This window comes from Oncorhynchus kisutch, unplaced genomic scaffold (assembly GCF_002021735.2).
Source record: "Oncorhynchus kisutch isolate 150728-3 unplaced genomic scaffold, Okis_V2 scaffold2202, whole genome shotgun sequence".
In the NCBI taxonomy this organism is placed as follows: domain Eukaryota; kingdom Metazoa; phylum Chordata; class Actinopteri; order Salmoniformes; family Salmonidae; genus Oncorhynchus; species Oncorhynchus kisutch.
In genome coordinates this window covers 202282-224880 of record NW_022264147.1, presented here as the reverse complement: position 1 = coordinate 224880, position 22599 = coordinate 202282, and the positions used below count along the sequence as shown (strand labels likewise).

The 22599-nt window shown below is 46.9% G+C and overlaps 1 protein-coding gene across 4 annotated transcripts in view; it reads left to right on the top strand.

Annotated features, from left to right (window-relative positions):
• Nucleotides 1-8191: 8191 nt before the first annotated feature.
• LOC116369462 (rho GTPase-activating protein 8-like) overlaps nucleotides 8192-22599 on the top strand; it is a 32732-nt gene continuing 18324 nt past the window's right edge. Inside the window, exons 1-3 of one of the 4 annotated variants that reach the window (XM_031819489.1) lie at nucleotides 8192-8323; nucleotides 14004-14076; nucleotides 21857-22000. In XM_031819489.1, the coding sequence (XP_031675349.1) occupies nucleotides 14037-14076; nucleotides 21857-22000 (184 nt within the window). In that variant the 5' untranslated portion in view covers nucleotides 8192-8323; nucleotides 14004-14036. Of the gene's footprint in view, nucleotides 8324-8437; nucleotides 8457-14003; nucleotides 14077-21856; nucleotides 22001-22168; nucleotides 22559-22599 lie in introns of those variants that run through there. The other 3 variants (XM_031819490.1, XM_031819492.1, XM_031819491.1) reach the window with 3 other exon arrangements.

Sequence of the window (22599 nt, the reverse complement as noted above, 5' to 3'; positions counted from 1 at the left end):
CTGAGGAGACAACTACACAATGCAGACTGAGAAGACAACTACACAATGCAGACTGAGAAGACAACTACACAATGCAGACTGAGGAGACAACTACACAATGCAGACTGGGATAAAGTTTAATCAGGTCTACAGTTGAGACAACTACACAATGCAGACTGAGGAGACAACTACACAATGCAGACTGAGGAGACAACTACACAATGCAGACTGAGAAGACAACTACACAATGCAGACTGGGTTAAAGTTTAATCAGGTCTACAGTTGAGACAACTACACAATGCAGACTGAGAAACCAACTACACAATGCAGACTGAGGAGACAACTACACAATGCAGACTGAGGTAATGTGTAATCAGGTCTATAGTTGAGACAACTACACAATGCAGACTGAGGAGACAACTACACAATGCAGACTGAGGTAATGTGTAATCTGGTCTATAGTTGAGACAACTACACAATGCAGACTGAGAGGACAACTACACAATGCAGACTGAAGTCATGTTTAATCAGGTCTATAGTTGAGACATCTAAACACTACAGACTGAGGTATATAATATAATATATATATAATCATTGTGTTATACTAGTCAGAACAGTAATCATTGTGTTATATACTAGTCAGAACAGTAATCATTGTGTTATATACTAGTCAGAACAGTAATAACTGTGTTATACTAGTCAGAACAGTAATAATTGTGTTATACTAGTCAGAACAGTAATCATTGTGTTATATACTAGTCAGAACAGTAATCATTGTGTTATATACTAGTCAGAACAGTAATCATTGTGTTATATACTAGTCAGAACAGTAATCATTGTCTTATATACTAGTCAGAACAGTAATCATTGTGTTATATACTAGTCAGAACAGTAATCATTGTGTTATATACTAGTCAGAACAGTAATCATTGTGTTATATACTAGTCAGAACAGTAATAATTGTTATATACTAGTCAGAACAGTAATCATTGTCTTATATACTAGTCAGAACAGTAATCATTGTGTTATACTAGTCAGAACAGTAATCATTGTGTTATATACTAGTCAGAACAGTAATCATTGTGTTATATATAATCATTGTGTTATATACTAGTCAGAACAGTAATCATTGTGTTATATACTAGTCAGAACAGTAATCATTGTCTTATATACTAGTCAGAACAGTAACCATTGTGTTATACTAGTCAGAACAATAATCATTGTGTCATCTGCAAAATTGTAATTATTTGCCTACCTCCTCATGCCTTTTGCACACATTGTATATAGACCCCCCCCTTTGTTTTCTACTGTGTTATTGACTTGTTAATTGTTTACTCCATGTGTAACTCTTTGTTGTATGCTCACACTGCTATGCTTTATCTTGGCCAGGTCGCAGTTGCAAATGAGAACTTGTTCTCAACTAGCCTACCTGGTTAAATAAAGGTGAAATAAAAAAAATAAAAAAATAAATATATAATCATTGTGTTATACTAGTCAGAACAGTAATCATTGTGTTATACTAGTCAGAACAGTAATCATTGTCTTATACTAGACTAGAACAGACTAGTATATTATCATCTCTATTCTCTCTTCTTATCTTTAATCCAACCCTCTCTCTCCCTCCATCTCTTTTATCCAACCCTCTCTCTCCCTCTCTCTCTTTAATCCAACCCTCTCTCTCCCTCTCTCTCTTTAATCCAACCCTCTCTCTCCCTCTCTCTCTTTAATCCAACCCTCTCTCTCTCTCTCTGTGTTCTAACCCTTTCTCTCTTCTTCTCTTTAATACAACCCTTTCTCTCTTCTTCTCTTTAATCCAACCCTCTCTCGCATCTCTTTATTCCAACCCTCTCTCTCTTTAATCCATCCTTCTCTCTCTCTCTTTATTCCAACCCTCTCTCTCTCTCTTATCTTTAATCCAACCCTCTCTCTCTCTCTTTATTCCAACCCTCTCTCTCTCCCTGTCCCTCTTTAATCCAACCCTCTCTCTCCCTCTCTCTCTTTAATCCAACCCTCTCTCTCCCTCTCTCTCTTTAATCCAACCCTCTCTCTCCCTCTCTCTCATCCAACCCTCTCTCTCCCTCTCTCTCATCCAACCCTCTCTCTCCCTCTCTCTCTTTAATCCAACCCTCTCTCTCCCTCTCTCTCTTTAATCCAACCCTCTCTCTCCCTCTCTCTCTTTAATCCAACCCTCTCTCTCCCTTCCCAGCCTGTGCTGCTGTAGTACAGATGATCAGAGCAGATAAAAGACAAAGCTCCTGTCTCTCTGTAACGTCTCCCCGTTGATGTGAACAAGGCAGCAGTCTTGCATGTTTATATCATAATGTGTTTGTTTGTGGTTAAATCCTGCCCTCCAGGGTGGCGTGCTGCTCAGTACTCAGCCTTGCAGCTCCACAGTACGTCTGCATACAAAATGGCACCCTATTCCCTACATAGTGCACTACTCTCAACCCGAGCCCTATGGGTGAAGGGAACAGGGCACCATTTGGGACGCAGTTGGAGCCATTAGAAGCAGCAGCTGTTTGACACAGAGTTTGATAGCAACTCATGCATATTCATTTCTGGCTTATTGAGAGGATCAGGGAGGCGGAGTCAGACACAAAGACACATTCTGGAAGGTGCTGGTTGTACCCTCTCTCTCTCTGTGTCTGTCTCTCTCACTCTACCTCTCCCTCTCTGTCTCTCTCTCTCTGTGTCTGTCTCTCTCACTCTCCATCTCTTTCTACCTCTCTCTCTGTCTCTCTCTCTGTGTCTGTGTCTCTCTCTCTCACTCTGTCTCTCTCTCTGTGTCTGTGTCTCTCTCTCTCACTCTCTCTCCCTCTGACTCTCTCTCTCTCTCTCTGTGTGTCCCTCTCTGTCGCTCTCTCTCTCTCTCTCTCCCTCTGACTCTCTCTCTCTGTCTGTTTCTCTCTCTCTGTGTCTCTCTCTGTCTGTCTCTCTCTCTCTCTCTCTCTGTCTCTCTCTCTGTCTCTCTCTCTCTCTCTCTCTCTCTCTGTCTATCTATCTCTCTCTCTCTCCCCCCCATTCTGCTTTAAGCCAGGGCTGAATCCAACACACGCTCTGTTTCAGCTGGATGTCTCCAGACATCAGAAGGGAGAGCTTAGCCATGGTGCAGGTGTGTGTCGGCACGAAGCAGGCGTTGTCAATGGGCTTAGAGCTCTGCGTCTTGCTGTGCTGCGATTGGTCAGCGGACAGTCATGTGGAGCAGGTCTCTGATGTCACTGCATCCTCAGGAGCTCAGTACCAATCAGAGAGTGTGGAGGGGAGGGGGGGTAGCGAGAATTATAGTTTGGCGTGACTGGTATGAGGTGTCATGGGTGTTTGTGTTGAGCTAGTGCTGATGGTTTTGGAGAACAGTCCCCAGGCTAGGTGGTAAGCCAATATGGAGCCAGCCATTCAAACCCACTACTGAGCACTGTGCTGTTCCTCATCGCGCCACATGGTGTCAGGCTTTCTCTACATTTTTACCCCAGCCAGCTCTGAGGAGCATCAGAAAGTCATGCTGAACAACGTATTCCTGTCATGTAGTATTCTGAAGAGGACAGAGAACGGTCAGACGACAGGCTGCCCTTGAACAGGATGTGATTCAGGGGGAAAGGGGCCGTGTCAGGGAGTGTAAAGACAAAACACACGTGAATTCACCATGTGATAATCCTTGAGCATCAATGTTTTCATCAGGTCTCTACTACACTACATTGGTTATGAGAAGTGTCAGATGAAGGTTTTAGGGGTCTCTACTACTCTACATTGGTTATGAGAAGTGTCTGATGACAGCTCATCTGTCTGTCTGACTGACTCACCTCTGCATCCCAAATGTCCCTATTCCCTATATAGTACACTACCTTAGACCAGAGCCCTATTCCCTATATAGTGTACTACTTTAGATCAGAGCTCTATTCCCTATATAGTGCACTACTTTAGACCAGGGCCCTATTCCCTATATAGTACACTACTATAGACCAGGGCCCTATTCCCTATATAGTACACTACTATAGACCAGAGCCCTATTCCCTATATAGTACACTACTTTAGACCAGAGCCGTATCCCCTATATAGTACACTACTTTAGACCAGGGCCCTATTCCCTATATAGTGCACTACTTTAGACCAGAGCCCTATTCCCTATATAGTGCACTACTTTAGACCAGAGCCCTAGTCTCACCTCTGGGTGATAGGGGGAGACAGGCCAGACTCTCTCATGGCTGGGTGATAGGGGGAGACAGGCCAGACTGTCTGCCAGACCTGAAGACAGTCTCACTGCTGGGTGATAGGGGGAGACAGGCCAGACTGTCTCACTGCTGGGTGATAGGGGGAGACAGGCCAGACTGTCTCACTGCTGGGTGATAGGGGGAGACAGACCAGACTGTCTCACTGCTGGGTGATAGGGGGAGACAGGCCAGACTCTCTCTGATGGGTGATAGGGGGAGACAGGCCAGACTGTCTCACTACTGGGTGATAGGGGGATACAGGCCAGACTGTCTCACTGCTGGGTGATAGGGGGAGACAGGCCAGACTGTCTCACTGCTGGGTGATAGGGGGAGACAGGCCAGACTGTCTCACTGCTGGGTGATAGGGGGAGACAGGCCAGACAGTCTCACTGCTGGGTGATAGGGGGAGACAGGCCAGACTGTCTCACTGCTGGGTGATAGGGGGAGACAGACCAGACTGTCTCACTGCTGGGTGATAGGGGGAGACAGGCCAGACTGTCTCACTGCTGGGTGATAGGGGGAGACAGACCAGACTGTCTCACTGCTGGGTGATAGGGGGAGACAGGCCAGACTCTCTCTGATGGGTGATAGGGGGAGACAGGCCAGACTGTCTCACTGCTGGGTGATAGGGGGAGACAGGCCAGACTGTCTCACTGCTGGGTGATAGGGGGAGACAGGCCAGACTGTCTCACTGCTGGGTGATAAGGGAAGACAGGCCAGACTGTCTGTCTGACCTGAAGAACGTCTCACTGCTGGGTGATAGGGGGAGACAAGCCAGACTTTCTCACTACTGGGTGATAGGGGGAGACAGGCCAGACTGTCTCACTGCTGGATGATAGGGGGAGACAGGCCAGACTGTCTGCCAGACCTGAAGACAGTCTCACTGCTGGGTGATAGGGGGAGACAGGCCAGACTGTCTCACTGCTGGGTGATAGGGGGAGACAGGCCAGACTGTCTCACTGCTGGGTGATAGGGGGAGACAGGCCAGACTGTCTGTCTGACCTGAAGAACGTCTCACTGCTGGGTGATAGGGGGAGACAGGCCAGACTGTCTGTCTGACCTGAAGAACGTCTCACTGCTGGGTGATAGGGGGAGACAGGCCAGACTGTCTCACTGCTGGGTGATAGGGGGAGACAGGCCAGACTGTCTCACTGCTGGGTGATAGGGGGAGACAGGCCAGACTGTCTGTCTGACCTGAAGAATGTCTCACTGCTCACTGTATTGATCCTATACAAAGGAGAACAGAGGTAGAGGTATGGTATTGATCCTATACAATGGAGAACAGAGGTAGAGTTATGGTATTGATCCTAAACAACAGAGGTAGAGTTATGGTATTGATCCTATACAATGGAGAACAGAGGTAGAGTTATGGTATTGATCCTAAACAACAGAGGTAGAGTTATGGTATTGATCCTATACAATGGAGAACAGAGGTAGAGGTATGGTATTGATCCTATACAAAGGAGAACAGAGGTAGAGTTATGGTATTGATCCTATACAACGGAGGTAGAGTTATGGTATTGATCCTATACAATGGAGAACAGAGGTAGAGGTATGGTGTTGATCCTATACAATGGAGAACAGAGGTAGAGTTATGGTATTGATCCTATACAACAGAGGTAGAGTTATGGTATTGATCCTATACAATGGAGAACAGAGGTAGAGGTTTGGTATTGATCCTATACAATGGAGAACAGAGGTAGAGTTATGGTATTGATCCTATACAACGGAGAACAGAGGTAGAGTTATGGTATTGATCCTATACAATGGAGAACAGAGGTAGAGTTATGGTATTGATCCTATACAACGGAGAACAGAGGTAGAGTTATGGTATTGATCCTATACAATGGAGAACAGAGGTAGAGTTATGGTATTGATCCTATACAAAGGAGAACAGAGGTAGAGTTATGGTATTGATCCTATACAACAGAGGTAGAGTTATGGTATTGATCCTATACAATGGAGAACAGAGGTAGAGTTATGGTATTGATCCTATACAATGGAGAACAGAGGTAGAGTTATGGTATTGATCCTATACAATGGAGAACAGAGGTAGAGTTATGGTATTGATCCTAAACAACAGAGGTAGAGTTATGGTATTGATCCTATACAACAGAGGTAGAGTTATGGTATTGATCCTATACAACAGAGGTAGAGTTATGGTATTGATCCTATATAATGGAGAACAGAGGTAGATTTATGGTATTGATCCTATACAACAGAGGTAGAGTTATGGTATTGATCCTATATAATGGAGAACAGAGGTAGATTTATGGTATTGATCCTATACAATGGAGAACAGAGGTAGAGGTATGGTATTGATCCTATACAATGGAGAACAGAGGTAGAGGTATGGTATTGATCCTATACAATGGAGAACAGAGGTAGAGGTATGGTATTGATCCTATACAAAGGAGAACAGAGGTAGAGTTATGGTATTGATCCTATACAATGGAGAACAGAGGTAGAGGTATGGTATTGATCCTATACAACAGAGGTAGAGTTATGGTATTGATCCTATACAACAGAGAACAGAGGTAGAGGTATGGTATTGATCCTATACAACAGAGATAGAGGTATGGTATTGATCCTATACAATGGAGAACAGAGGTAGAGGTATGGTATTGATCCTATACAACAGAGGTAGAGTTATGGTATTGATCCTATACAACAGAGGTAGGAGTTATGGTATTGATCCTATACAACAGAGGTAGGAGTTATGGTATTGATCCTATACAACAGAGAACAGAGGTAGAGTTATGGTATTGATCCTATACAACAGAGGTAGAGTTATGGTATTGATCCTATACAATGGAGAACAGAGGTAGGAGTTATGGTATTGATCCTATACAACAGAGGTAGGAGTTATGGTATTGATCCTATACAACAGAGGTAGGAGTTATGGTATTGATCCTATCCAATGGAGAACAGAGGTAGGAGTTATGGTATTGATCCTAAACAATGGAGAACAGAGGTATTGATCCTAGTGCGGCACAAACACAGAGTTACGCAAACAAACGTACAGTCAATAACACAATAGAAAACAAATAGAACAGAAAGATAAAAATGTCATCATGAAATACACTGGAGCCTATTGAGGCCCTACTCATCATTAGTCATAGAACACTTCCTGCTGGAGCCTATTGAGGCCCTACTCATCATTAGTCATAGAACACTTCCTGCTGGAGCCTATTGAGGCCCTACTCATCATTAGTCATAGAACACTTCCTGCTGGAGCCTATTGAGGCCCTACTCATCATTAGTCATAGAACACTTCCTGCTGGAGCCTATTGAGGCCCTACTCATCATTAGTCATAGAACACTTCCTGCTGCAGCCTATTGAGGCCCTACTCATCATTAGTCATAGAACACTTCCTGCTGGAGCCTATTGAGGCCCTACTCATCATTAGTCATAGAACACTTCCTGCTGCAGCCTATTGAGGCCCTACTCATCATTAGTCATAGAACACTTCCTGCTGGAGCCTATTGAGGCCCTACTCATCATTAGTCATAGAACACTTCCTGCTGGAGCCTATTGAGGCCCTACTCATCATTAGTCATAGAACACTTCCTGCTGGAGCCTATTGAGGCCCTACTCATCATTAGTCATAGAACACTTCCTGCTGGAGCCTATTGAGGCCCTACTCATCATTAGTCATAGAACACTTCCTGCTGGAGCCTATTGAGGCCCTACTCATCATTAGTCATAGAACACTTCCTGCTTTCATCAACAAACGCTTTTAGCACAAATATAATCATTCGGGAAACCTGAAGTCATGCTGAGCAAGTTGTCCCTTGAGACAGCATATAACTGCAACACATGGAGATTTCAGATCTAAATGACCCCTTCTTGTTTCCTGAGTATAGATTGACATATGTTCTGTCTTTTACACATTCACTTCCTTGTAATCGGGGGAGGAGAAGGATATGACGGAGGACTTACTTTCGTTTTCTTACTATTTTAATCCCTACATTTTGTTTTCATGTCGGACTACTGGTTTGATTGAATGCCGCAGGAGGACTCTGTTTGAGCATGCGCAGTACCCTGTCAGCATGGAGTTGAGGAAGTTTTGTGCCAGAGGCACCTGAGCGTAAATTGTCTCTTATTCAAACCGCTTACGGGAACGTTTCTACACCTGGTAAGGTTCATACGTCATTGTTCGTAGTAGGATCATGTCATTGTTCATGTTGTGTTTCGGTCAAAATAAGTTATAAAAAAGTCTCTAACTCAAACGAACGTTATTTGATCAGCTATCAAGGAATTGTGTCCAGGTGAGTTGAGAATCAATCGCACGGAATGTTCACGCCTTTCCATCGTCTCGTCCGTTTTACCGGATTTAATAAAGGACGCATCAGTTCCAGTTCTGTACCCGTCTAGTTTTATAAATGATTAACAACCTGTAGTAGACTGTGGATGTTAAACTAAACGGAAAGAACAGTAGCAGATGTAAAATATGATCTGCGTGTGTTGCTTAGGTCACGTGTAGTTATTCTGTGTTATGAGAAAACATTGGAAAACTTTTGCACCGAAGTAAAGTTGGTTTTATATTCACACATTCAGACATTCGCCGAAAAGCCATTTTTAATATGTAAAAATCAATAACTAATTCACCTTTAGTCACAGAATCATTAAGCTGATTTATTTGATAAATGTCTAGTATACTTTTACAACTTGTTTTGTTTTGAGTAGAGATTCCAGTTTTGACTTGATAGAAATACATGCAATCTATAAAATGCCATTTTAAAGCGGAATAAATCAATAACTAATTGGCTGTTTGTCACAGAGATGGTTGATTTATTTGATAAATGTCTAGTATACTTTTACAACTTGTTTTGTTTTGAGTAGAGATTGCATGTATTTCTATCAAGTCAAAACTGGAATCTATAAAATGCCATTTTAAAGCGGAATAAATCAATAACTAATTGGCTGTTTGTCACAGAGATGGTTCCATTTAGCTGCGGATGACAACGAAGGTCTTCAACAAAGCCAACATAGAAAATGATTGGAAAAGGGGCCTCTTTGCTGTTAAATTAGAGACTTATAAATAAATTACCATTGTGCCTTGTAACTACTTTAAAATGCAGAACTGTTGCACTAAAAATACAAACATGGATTTGGGAGTCCTGCCCTATAGGAGGGTCTCAACAATTTAAGATGGTAGATGTTGTAACATTTTATGTAAACATCTAATTTCCTATAGAACAAATTGCACTTGAAATTAACATTCGTTTTTAAAGCTATTGCAAATAAATGCAGGTTTTAACCTCAACCCTGTTCCCGGAGAGATACCCTCCTATAGGGCAGGGCTCCTCAACCCTGTTCCCGGGGAGATACCCTCCTATAGGGCAGGGCTCCTCAACCCTGTTCCCGGGGAGATACCCTCCTATAGGGCAGGGCTCCTCAACCCTGTTCCCGGGGAGATACCCTCCTATAGGGCAGGGCTCCTCAACCCTGTTCCCAGAGAGATACCCTCCTATAGGGCAGGGCTCCTCAACCCTGTTCCCAGAGAGATACCCTCCTATAGGGCAGGGCTCCTCAACCCTGTTCCCGGGGAGATACCCTCCTATAGGGCAGGGCTCCTCAACCCTGTTCCCAGAGAGATACCCTCCTATAGGGCAGGGCTCCTCAACCCTGTTCCCGGAGAGATACCCTCCTATAGGGCAGGGCTCCTCAACCCTGTTCCCGTAGAGATACCCTCCTATAGGGCAGGGCTCCTCAAACCTGTTCCCGTAGAGATACCCTCCTATAGGGCAGGGCTCCTCAAACCTGTTCCCGTAGAGATACCCTCCTATAGGGCAGGGCTCCTCAAACCTGTTCCTGTAGAGATACCCTCCTATAGGGCAGGGTTCCTCAACCCTGTTCCTGTAGAGATACCCTCCTATAGGGCAGGGCTCCTCAACCCTGTTCCTGTAGAGATACCCTCCTATAGGGCAGGGCTCCTCAAACCTGTTCCTGTAGAGATACCCTCCTATAGGGCAGGGCTCCTCAAACCTGTTCCTGTAGAGATACCCTCCTATAGGGCAGGGCTCCTCAACCCTGTTCCTGTAGAGATACCCTCCTATAGGGCAGGGCTCCTCAACCCTGTTCCTGTAGAGATACCCTCCTGTAGGTTTGAACTCCAACCCTGTTCCTGGAGAGATACCCTCCTATAGGGCAGGGCTCCTCAACCCTGTTCCCGGAGAGATACCCTCCTATAGGGCAGGGCTCCTCAACCCTGTTCCCGGAGAGATACCCTCCTATAGGGCAGGGCTCCTCAACCCTGTTCCCAGAGAGATACCCTCCTATAGGGCAGGGCTCCTCAACCCTGTTCCCGGAGAGATGCCCTCCTATAGGGCAGGGCTCCTCAACCCTGTTCCCGGAGAGATACCCTCCTATAGGGCAGGGCTCCTCAACCCTGTTCCCGGAGAGATACCCTCCTATAGGGCAGGGCTCCTCATCCCTCTTCCTGGAGAGATACCCTGCTATATGTATGGAGGTATATGGAGGTCTAAGGTCTATGGAGGTCTAAGGTCTATGGAGGTCTATGGTCTAAGGAGGTCTAAGGAGGTCTAAGGTCGATGGAGGTCTATGGAGGTCTATGGAGGTCTAAGGTCTATGGAGGTCTAAGGTCTATGGAGGTCTAAGGTCTATGGAGGTCTAAGGTCTATGGAGGTCTAAGGTCTATGGAGGTCTAAGGTCTATGGAGGTCTATGGAGGTCTATGGAGGTCTAAGGTATATGGAGGGGTGTCTATGTGTCTATGGAGGTCTAAGGTCTATGGAGGGGTGTATATGTGTCTATGGAGGTCTAAGGTCTATCGAGGGGTGTATATGTGTCTATGGAGGTCTAAGGTATATGGAGGGGTGTATATGTGTCTATGGAGGTCTAAGGTCTATGGAGGTCTAAGGTCTATGGAGGTCTATGGTCTATGGAGGGGTGTATATGTGTCTATGGAGGTCTAAGGTCTATGGAGGGGTGTATATGTGTCTATGGAGGTCTAAGGTCTATGGAGGGGTGTATATGTGTCTATGGAGGGGTGTATATGTGTCTATGCAGGTCTAAGGTCTATGGAGGGGTGTATTTGTGTCTATGGAGGTCTAAGGTCTATGGAGGGGTGTATATGTGTCTATGGAGGTCCAAGGACTATGGAGGGGTGTATATGTGTCTATGGAGGTCTATGGTCTATGGAGGGGTGTATATGTGTCTATGGAGGTCTATGGTCTATGGAGGGGTGTATATGTGTCTATGGAGGTCCAAGGACTATGGAGGGGTGTATATGTGTCTATGGAGGTCTATGGTCTATGGAGGGGTGTATATGTGCAGGTTAATAAATGGAATGATTTAGAAAACGAAATGCCTTTCTCCCAGTCTTCCTTGATAAAATAACATTGTTTTCATTGGTTAATCAGTATGCTTTAATTGTTATGCGTTGTTATTAATGATTATTGTTATTGTTATTGTTCTGAAAAACTGAATTCCCCTCCTGGCCATATTCTTAATTTCACACAAGCAAATTGTTTCCATCAACCAGGTGTTCTATTGGTCTGTACTTCAGAAAAGGTACAATATACAATATAGCATCACTAATGTGTTAACTGGTAATGAGACAGTGTTTCAGAGCTAGTGGTAATGAGACAGGGTCTACAATGTTTCAGAGCTAGTGGTAATGAGACAGGGTCTACAGGGTTTCAGAGCTAGTGGTAATGAGACAGGGTCTACAGTGTTTCAGAGCTAGTGGTAATGAGACAGGGTCTACAGGGTTTCAGAGCTAGTGGTAATGAGACAGGGTCTACAGTGTTTCAGAGCTAGTGGTAATGAGACAGGGTCTACAGTGTTTCAGAGCTGGTGGTAATGAGACAGGGTCTACAGTGTTTCAGAGCTGGTGGTAATGAGACAGGGTCTACAGTGTTTCAGAGCTGGTGGTAATGAGACAGGGTCTACAGTGTTTCAGAGCTAGTGGTAATGAGACAGGGTCTACAGTGGTTCAGAGCTAGTAGTACTGAGACAGGGTCTACAGTGTTTCAGAGCTAGTGGTAATGAGACAGGGTCTACAGTGTTTCAGAGCTAGTGGTAATGAGACAGGGTCTACAGTGTTTCAGAGCTAGTGGTAATGAGACAGGGTCTACAGTGGTTCAGAGCTAGTGGTAATGAGACAGGGTCTACAGTGTTTCAGAGCTGGTGGTAATGAGACAGGGTCTACAGTGTTTCAGAGCTAGTGGTAATGAGACAGGGTCTACAGTGTTTCAGAGCTAGTGGTAATGAGACAGGGTCTACAGTGTTTCAGAGCTAGTGGTAATGAGACAGGGTCTACCGTGTTTCAGAGCTAGTGGTAATGAGACAGGGTCTACAGTGTTTCAGAGCTAGTGGTAATGAGACAGGGTCTACCGTGTTTCAGAGCTAGTGGTAATGAGACAGGGTCTACAGTGTTTCAGAGCTAGTGGTAATGAGACAGGGTCTACAGTGTTTCAGAGCTGGTGGTAATGAGACAGGGTCTACAGTGTTTCAGAGCTAGTGGTAATGAGACAGGGTCTACAGTGGTTCAGAGCTAGTAGTACTGAGACAGGGTCTACAGTGTTTCAGAGCTAGTGGTAATGAGACAGGGTCTACAGTGTTTCAGAGCTGGTGGTAATGAGACAGGGTCTACAGTGTTTCAGAGCTAGTGGTAATGAGACAGGGTCTACAGTGGTTCAGAGCTAGTAGTACTGAGACAGGGTCTACAGTGTTTCAGAGCTAGTGGTAATGAGACAGGGTCTACAGTGGTTCAGAGCTAGTAGTACTGAGACAGGGTCTACAGTGTTTCAGAGCTAGTGGTAATGAGACAGGGTCTACAGTGTTTCAGAGCTAGTGGTAATGAGACAGGGTCTACAGTGTTTCAGAGCAGGTGGTAATGTGACAGGGTCTACAGTGTTTCAGAGCTAGTGGTAATGAGACAGGGTCTACAGTGTTTCAGAGCTAGTGGTAATGAGACAGGGTCTACAGTGTTTCAGAGCTAGTGGTAATGAGACAGGGTCTACAGTGTTTCAGAGCTAGTGGTAATGAGACAGGGTCTACAGTGTTTCAGAGCTAGTGGTAATGAGACAGGGTCTACAGTGGTTCAGAGCTAGTGGTAATGAGACAGGGTCTACAGTGGTTCAGAGCTAGTAGTACTGAGACAGGGTCTACAGTGTTTCAGAGCTAGTGGTAATGAGACAGGGTCTACAGTGGTTCAGAGCTAGTAGTACTGAGACAGGGTCTACAGTGTTTCAGAGCTAGTGGTAATGAGACAGGGTCTACAGTGTTTCAGAGCTAGTGGTAATGAGACAGGGTCTACAGTGTTTCAGAGCAGGTGGTAATGAGACAGGGTCTACAGTGTTTCAGAGCTAGTGGTAATGAGACAGGGTCTACAGTGTTTCAGAGCAGGTGGTAATGAGACAGGGTCTACAGTGTTTCAGAGCTAGTGGTAATGAGACAGGGTCTACAGTGTTTCAGAGCTAGTGGTAATGAGACAGGGTCTACAGTGTTTCAGAGCTAGTGGTAATGAGACAGGGTCTACAGTGTTTCAGAGCTAGTGGTAATGAGACAGGGTCTACACTGTTTCAGAGCTAGTGGTAATGAGACAGGGTCTACAGTGTTTCAGAGCTAGTGGTAATGAGACAGGGTCTACAGTGTTTCAGATATAGTGGTAATGAGACAGGGTCTACAGTGTTTCAGAGCTAGTGGTAATGAGACAGGGTCTACAGTGTTTCAGAGCTGGTGGTAATGAGACAGGGTCTACAGTGTTTCAGAGCTAGGTGGTAATGAGACAGGGTCTACAGTGTTTCAGAGCCGGTGTTTACATAATAATGTAATATGTGTTTTCAGTGTTGACAGTGGAAGTTGAAAGTGAAAACAGCGATGATCTCATCTACTGATCTGGAGCAGCTGGCTGAAATAGGTGAGACACACACACACACACACACTACTATTTAATAGGTGAGACACACACACACACACACACACTACTATTTAATAGGTGAGACACACACATACACACACACTACTATTTTATAGGTGAGATTGTAACACTATTCATCCTATCCATGAAACACATGAAATGTACATGGTCTTTCTACCTTCTCTTCCTCTAAAGGGTACTGGGTCAGTGGTGTCCTCTCTAAAGAGTACTGGGTCAGTGGTGTTCTCTCTAAAGCATACTGGGTCAGTGGTGTCCTCTCTAAAGAGTACTGGGTCAGTGGTGTTAGATGTTCTCTCTAAAGAGTACTGGGTCAGTGGTGTTCTCTCTAAAGCATACTGGGTCAGTGGTGTTCTCTCTAAAGCATACTGGGTCAGTGGTGTTCTCTCTAAAGCATACTGGGTCAGTGGTGTTCTCTCTAAAGCATACTGGGTCAGTGGTGTTCTCTCTAAAGCATACTGGGTCAGTGGTGTTCTCTCTAAAGCATACTGGGTCAGTGGTGTTCTCTCTAAAGGGTACTGGGTCAGTGGTGTTCTCTCTAAAGCGTACTGGGTCAGTGGTGTTCTCTCTAAAGCGTACTGGGTCAGTGGTGTTCTCTCTAAAGCGTACTGGGTCAGTGGTGTTCTCTCTAAAGAGTACTGGGTCAGTGGTGTTCTCTCTAAAGGGTACTGGGTCAGTGGTGTTCTCTCTAAAGAGTACTGGGTCAGTGGTGTTCTCTCTAAAGGGTACTGGGTCAGTGGTGTTAGATGTTCTCTCTAAAGAGTACTGGGTCAGTGGTGTTCTCTCTAAAGCGTACTGGGTCAGTGGTGTTAGATGTTCTCTCTAAAGTGTACTGGGTCAGTGGTGTTAATGTTCTCTCTAAAGCTTACTGGGTCAGTGGTGTTCTCTCTAAAGCGTACTGGGTCAGTGGTGTTCTCTCTAAAGCGTACTGGGTCAGTGGTGTTCTCTCTAAAGCGTACTGGGTCAGTGGTGTTAGATGTTCTCTCTAAAGCGTACTGGGCCAGTGGTGTTCTCTCTAAAGTGTACTGGGTCAGTGGTGTTAGATGTTCTCTCTAAAGCATACTGGGTCAGTGGTGTTCTCTCTAAAGCGTACTGGGTCAGTGATGTTCTCTCTAAAGCGTACTGAGTCAGTGATGTTAAATGTTCTCTCTAAAGCGTACTGGGTCAGTGGTGTTCTCTCTAAAGCATACTGGGTCAGTGGTGCTCTCTCTAAAGCGTACTGGGTCAGTGGTGTTCTCTCTAAAGCGTACTGGGTCAGTGGTGTTCTCTCTAAAGCGTACTGGGTCAGTGGTGTTCTCTCTAAAGCGTACTGGGTCAGTGGTGTTCTCTCTAAAGCGTACTGGGTCAGTGGTGTTAGGTGTTCTCTCTAAAGCGTACTGGGTCAGTGGTTTTAGATGTTCTCTCTAAAGCGTACTGGGTCAGTGATGTTCTCTCTAAAGTGTACTGGGTCAGGGAAATAGCATACTGGGTCAGTGATGTTAAATGTTCTCTCTAAAGCGTACTGGATCAGTGGTGTTCTCTCTAAAGCGTACTGGGTCAGTGATGTTCTCTCTACTGGGTCAGTGGTGTTCTCTCTAAAGCGTACTGGGTCAGGGAAATAGCATACTGGGTCAGTGATGTTAAATGTTCTCTCTAAAGCGTACTGGATCAGTGGTGTTCTCTCTAAAGCGTACTGGGTCAGTGATGTTCTCTCTAAAGCATACTGGGTCAGTGATGTTAAATGTTCTCTCTAAAGCGTACTGGGTCAGTGGTGTTCTCTCTAAAGCGTACTGGGTCAGTGATGTTCCCTCTAAAGCGTACTGGGTCAGTGGTGTTCTCTCTAAAGCGTACTGGGTCAGTGGTGTTCTCTCTAAAGCGTACTGGGTCAGTGATGTTCTCTCTAAAGCGTACTGGGTCAGTGGTGTTCTCTCTAAAGCATACTGGGTCAGTGGTGTTCTCTCTAAAGCGTACTGGGTCAGTGGTGTTCTCTCTAAAGCGTACTGGGTCAGTGGTGTTCTCTCTAAAGCGTACTGGTTCAGTGGTGTTCTCTCTAAAGCATACTGGGTCAGTGGTGTTCTCTCTAAAGCGTACTGGGTCAGTGGTGTTCTCTCTAAAGCATACTGGGTCAGTGGTGTTCTCTCTAAAGCGTACTGGGTCAGTGGTGTTCTCTCTAAAGCGTACTGGGTCAGTGGTGTTCTCTCTAAAGCGTACTGGGTCAGTGGTGTTCTCTCTAAAGCGTACTGGGTCAGTGGTGTTCTCTCTAAAGCGTACTGGGTCAGTGGTGTTCTCTCTAAAGCGTACTGGGTCAGTGGTGTTAGATGTTCTCTCTAAAGCGTACTGGGTCAGTGGTGTTAGATGTTCTCTCTATAGCGTACTGGGTCAGTGGTGTTCTCTCTAAAGCGTACTGGGTCAGTAGTGTTCTCTCTAAAGCGTACTGGGTCAGTGGTGTTCTCTCTAAAGCGTACTGGGTCAGTGGTGGTCTCACTAAAGCATACTGGGTCAGTGGTGTTCTCTCTAAAGCGTACTGGGTCAGTGGTGTTCTCTCTAAAGCGTACTGGGTCAGTGGTGTTCTCTCTAAAGCGTACTGGGTCAGTGGTGTTCTCTCTAAAGCGTACTGGGTCAGTGGTGTTAGATGTTCTCTCTAAAGCGTACTGGGTCAGTGGTGTTAGATGTTCTCTCTAAAGCGTACTGGGTCAGTGGTGTTCTCTCTAAAGCGTACTGGGTCAGTAGTGTTCTCTCTAAAGCGTACTGGGTCAGTGGTGTTCTCTCTAAAGCGTACTGGGTCAGTGGTGGTCTCACTAAAGCATACTGGGTCAGTGGTGTTCTCTCTAAAGCGTACTGGGTCAGTGGTGTTCTCTCTAAAGCGTACTGGGTCAGTGGTGTTAGATGTTCTCTCTAAAGCGTACTGGGTCAGTGGTGTTAGATGTTCTCTCTAAAGCGTACTGGGTCAGTGGTGTTCTCTCTAAAGCGTACTGGGTCAGTAGTGTTCTCTCTAAAGCGTACTGGGTCAGTGGTGTTCTCTCTAAAGCGTACTGGGTCAGTGGTGGTCTCACTAAAGCATACTGGGTCAGTGGTGTTCTCTCTAAAGCGTACTGGGTTAGTGGTGTTCTCTCTGAAGCGTACTGGGTCAGTGGTGTTCTCTCTAAAGCGTACTGGGTCAGTGGTTTTAAATGTTCTCTCTAAGCATACTGGGTCAGTGGTGGTCCCTAAAGCGTACTGGGTCAGTGGTGTTAGATGTTCGGGGAGCTGGAAATTAGCATATCTGGGCAGGGCCCACATTCCCTCTGCTCTGAGTCAGTCTTAGTGCCAGCTCCTCTCTACCTTCTACCTCCTCTCTCCCTTCATCCTCCTCTCTCCTCTCTCCCTTCTACCTCATCTCCCCCTTCATCCTCCTCTCTCCCTTCATCCTCCTCTCCCCCTTCATCCTCCTCTCTGCCCTCATCCTCCTCTCTGCCCTCATCCTCCTCTCTGCCCTCATCCTCCTCTCTGCCTTCATCCTCCTCTCTGCCTTCATCCTCCTCTCCGCCTTCATCCTCCTCTCTGCCTTCATCCTCCTCTCCGCCTTCATCCTCCTCTCCGCCTTCATCCTCCTCTCCGCCTTCATCCTCCTCTCCGCCATCATCCTCCTCTCCGCCTTCATCCTCCTCTCTGCCTTCATCCTCCTCTCTGCCTTCATCCTCCTCTCTGCCTTCATCCTCCTCTCTGCCTTCATCCTCCTCTCTGCCTTCATCCTCCTCTCCGCCTTCATCCTCCTCTCCCCCTTCATCCTCCTCTCCCCCTTCATCATCCTCTCTGCCAGGCCAAGGACTGGGAGGTCATCCGCTCAACATTCCGTCACACCACTTCAAGGAAAACCACGCAGCTGGAAAGTACCTAGAATATCAACAGGTCTTTGTTTTTGTGACCACAGCTGACTGTGTTCTCCTTCCAATGTCTTTTCCTGGAAGGAGGATTGTAAAAATATCCTTCCCCATTCCACAGTTAGTCCATTTGACTGAGCAGTAGTGTCCCCATTCCACAGTTAGTAAATTAGTTTGACTGAGCAGTAGTGTTGGAACTATCCCAGTAGACATTATGAGAGAGGCAGTAGTGTTGGAACTATCCCAGTAGACATTATGAGAGAGGCAGTAGTGTTGGAACTATCCCAGTAGACATTATGAGAGAGGCAGTAGTGTTATAACTATCCCAGTAGACATTATGAGACAGTAGTGTTATAACTATCCCAGTAGACATTATGAGAGAGGCAGTAGTGTTATAACTATCCCAGTAGACATTATGAGAGAGGCAGTAGTGTTGGAACTATCCCAGTAGACATTATGAGAGAGGCAGTAGTGTTATAACTATCCCAGTAGACATTATGAGAGAGACAGTAGTGTTATAACTATCCCAGTAGACATTATGAGAGAGGCAGTAGTGTTGGAACTATCCCAGTAGACATTATGAGAGAGGCAGTAGTGTTATAACTATCCCAGTAGACATTATGACAGAGGCAGTAGTGTTATAACTATCCCAGTAGACATAATGAGAGAGGCAGTAGAAACTAGAAGGGTAAATGTTCTCATTGTCCCCCAGCTTGTCTTTCTCCACTATATCTGGGTCCCTCCCAACCGGATCCCTATATAGTGCACTACACTTGACAGGGGCTGTTAGGGCTCTAATTAGTCTACTCTATAGGGAATAGGGAGTCATTTGGGACACAGTATTTCTGGTTTCCTTCCCTCTGGACCGCTGGGCAGAGCAGGGTAAATACTGATCTAGATTAGGACACAGTTTCCAGACCCTGTTGTTTTCTGTGGATTATCAGTTTTTTGGGGCGGAAACAGCAACGGACAGGAAGACCCGACATGAACCAGGAAATGGATGTGAATTTATAGAGGAGATGTTCAGTTATTCTCAATTATCAACATGTTTAGAAAGGAATGGGCCCATAACCTAGTCAGTAGTAGTAGTCTTTTACAGGACTAGTTATGGGCCCATAACCTAGTCAGTAGTAGTAGTCTGTTACAGGACTAGTTATGTGTCATAACCTAGTCAGTAGTAGTAGTCTTTTACAGGACTAGTTATGGGCCCATAACCTAGTCAGTAGTAGTAGTCTGTTACAGGACTAGTTATGTGTCATAACCTAGTCAGTAGTAGTAGTAGTCTGTTACAGGACTAGTTATGTGTCATAACCTAGTCAGTAGTAGTAGTCTGTTACAGGACTAGTTATGTGTCATAACCTAGTCAGTAGTAGTAGTAGTCTGTTACAGGACTAGTTATGTGTCATAACCTAGTCAGTAGTAGTAGTAGTCTGTTACAGGACTAGTTATGTGTCATAACCTAGTCAGTAGTAGTAGTCTGTTATAGGACTAGTTATGTGTCATAACCTAGTCAGTAGTAGTAGTCTGTTACAGGACTAGTTATGTGTCATAACCTAGTCAGTAGTAGTCTGTTACAGGACTAGTTATGTGTCATAACCTAGTCAGTAGTAGTAGTCTGTTACAGGACTAGTTATGTGCCATTACCTAGTCAGTAGTAGTAGTAGTCTGTTACAGGATTAGTTATGTGTCATAACCTAGTCAGTAGTAGTCTGTTACAGGACTAGTTATGTGCCATTACCTAGTCAGTAGTAGTAGTCTGTTACAGGACTAGTTATGTGTCATTGAAGGGACGTCATGAAAGAGTATTTTCAAAGATCAGCATGTCATCAACCTCCTCAGTGTGCTACAGAGCAACATAACCTAGTCAGTAGTAGTAGTCTGTTACAGGACTAGTTATGTGTCATAACCTAGTCAGTAGTAGTAGTCTGTTACAGGACTAGTTATGTACAAAGATCAGCATGTCATCAACCTCCTCAGTGTGCTACAGAGCAACACTGTTTAATCAAAGATTAGTGCTATCTGGGATCCTTGGGATGTCCATACCCTAAATCCTAACCTCTAAATCCTAATCTCTAAATCCTAACCTCTAAATCCTAACCCCTAATCCTAATCTCTAAATCCTAATCTCTAAATCCTAACCTCTAAATCCTAACCCCTAAATCCTAACCCCTAAATCCTAAACCCTAACTCCTAAGTTCCTAAGTTCAATACATTTAGTTGATTCCCTACTGAGTTCAATACATTTAGTTGATTCCCTACTAAGTTCAATACATTTAGTTGATTCCCTACTGAGTTCAATACATTTAGTTGATTCCCTACTGAGTTCAATAAACCCTGTTCCCTATAAATCCTGTTCCCTATAAATCCTGTTCCCTATACACCCTGTTCCCTATACACCCTGTTCCAACCCTAACCATTTTAAATATCAACTTCAATGGGTTAGGGACGTCCCGAGGATCCCAGATAGCACAGTAAATCAAATGTATTTATATAGCCCTTCGTACATCAGCTGATATCTCAAAGTGCTGTACAGAAACCCAGCCTAAAACCCCAAACAGCAAGCAATGCAGGTGTAGAAGCACAGTGGCTAGGAAAAACTCCCTAGAAAGGCCAAAACCTAGGAAGAAACCTAGAAAGGAACCAGGCTATGTGGGGTGGCCAGTCCTCTTCTGGCTGTGCCGGGTAGAGAGGAACCAGGCTATGAGGGGTGGCCAGTCCTCTTCTGGCTGTGCCGGGTAGAGAGGAACCAGGCTATGAGGGGTGGAGATTATAAACCTAGAGAGGAACCAGGCTCTGAGGGGTGGCCAGTCCTCTTCTGTCTGTGCCGGGTGGAGATTATAACAGAACATGGCCAAGATGTTCAAATGTTCATAGATGACCAGCAGGGTCAAATAATAATAATCACAGTAGTTGTCGAGGGTGCAGCAAGTCAGCACCTCAGGAGGATCCCATCAACCGCTGTAGTCTACAGAGTGGGCCTGACACTGGGGGCGAGTGGGCCTGACATTGGGGCGAGTGGGCCTGACACTGGGGGCGAGTGGGCCTGACATTGGGGCGAGTGGGCCTGACACTGGGGGCGAGTGGGCCTGACACTGGGGCGGCCGAGTGGGCCTGACACTGGGGCGGCCGAGTGGGCCTGACACTGGGGGCGAGTGGGCCTGACACTGGGGCGGCCGAGCGGGCCTGACACTGGGGCGGCCGAGCGGGCCTGACACTGGGGCGGCCGAGCGGGCCTGACACTGGGGCGGCCGAGCGGGCCTGACACTGGGGCGGCCGAGCGGGCCTGACACTGGGGCGGCCGAGCGGGCCTGACACTGGGGCGGCCGAGCGGGCCTGACACTGGGGCGGCCGAGCGGGCCTGACACTGGGGCGGCCGAGCGGGCCTGACACTGGAGCGGCCGAGCGGGCCTGACACTGGGCGGCCGAGCGGGCCTGACACTGGGGCGGCCGAGCGGGCCTGACACTGGGGCGGCCGAGCGGGCCTGACACTGGGGCGGCCGAGCGGGCCTGACACTGGGGCGGCCGAGCGGGCCTGACACTGGGGCGGCCGAGCGGGCCTGACACTGGGGCGGCCGAGCGGGCCTGACACTGGGGCGGCCGAGCGGGCCTGACACTGGGGCGGCCGAGCGGGCCTGACACTGGGGCGGCCGAGCGGGCCTGACACTGGGGCGGCCGAGCGGGCCTGACACTGGGGCGGCCGAGCGGGCCTGACACTGGGGCGGCCGAGCGGGCCTGACACTGGGGCGGCCGAGCGGGCCTGACACTGGGGCGGCCGAGCGGGCCTGACACTGGGGCGGCCGAGCGGGCCTGACACTGGGGCGGCCGAGCGGGCCTGACACTGGGGCGGCCGAGCGGGCCTGACACTGGAACTGCAACATTGACAGTTTTGGTGTAACATGGCGACCCTCTATTTGTCTCCTCAGAGCTGCAGAAGGAGGAAGATGAGGAACAGGGTCGTCATGGGTACCGTCCGGATCGCCCTCCAGCCCCACGTAGAGTCAGCTTCAGCCAGGACACCTCTCACCCCTACTACGATGTGGCTCGACACGGGATCCTACAGGTCACAGGTAACCAGGACACCTCTCACCCCTACTAAGATGTGGCTCGACACGGGATCCTACAGGTAACCAGCACACCTCTCACCCCTACTACGATGTGGCTCGACACGGGATCCTACAGGTCACAGGTAACCAGGACACCTCTCACCTCCTACTACGATGTGGCTCGACACGGGATCCTACAGGTCACAGGTAACCAGGACACCTCTCACCCCTATTACGATGTGGCTCGACATGGGATCCTACAGGTCACAGGTAACCAGGACACCTCTCACCCCTACTATGATGTGGCTCGACACGGGATCCTACAGGTCACAGGTAACCAGGACACCTCTCACCTCCTACTACGATGTGGCTCGACACGGGATCCTACAGGTCACAGGTAACCAGGACACCTCTCACCTCCTACTACGATGTGGCTCGACACGGGATCCTACAGGTCACAGGTAACCAGGACACCTCTCACCTCCTACTACGATGTGGCTCGACACAGGATCCTACAGGTAACCAGGACACCTCTCACCTCCTACTACGATGTGGCTCGACACGGGATCCTACAGGTCACAGGTATCCTACAGGCCACAGGGATCCTACAGGCCACAGGGATC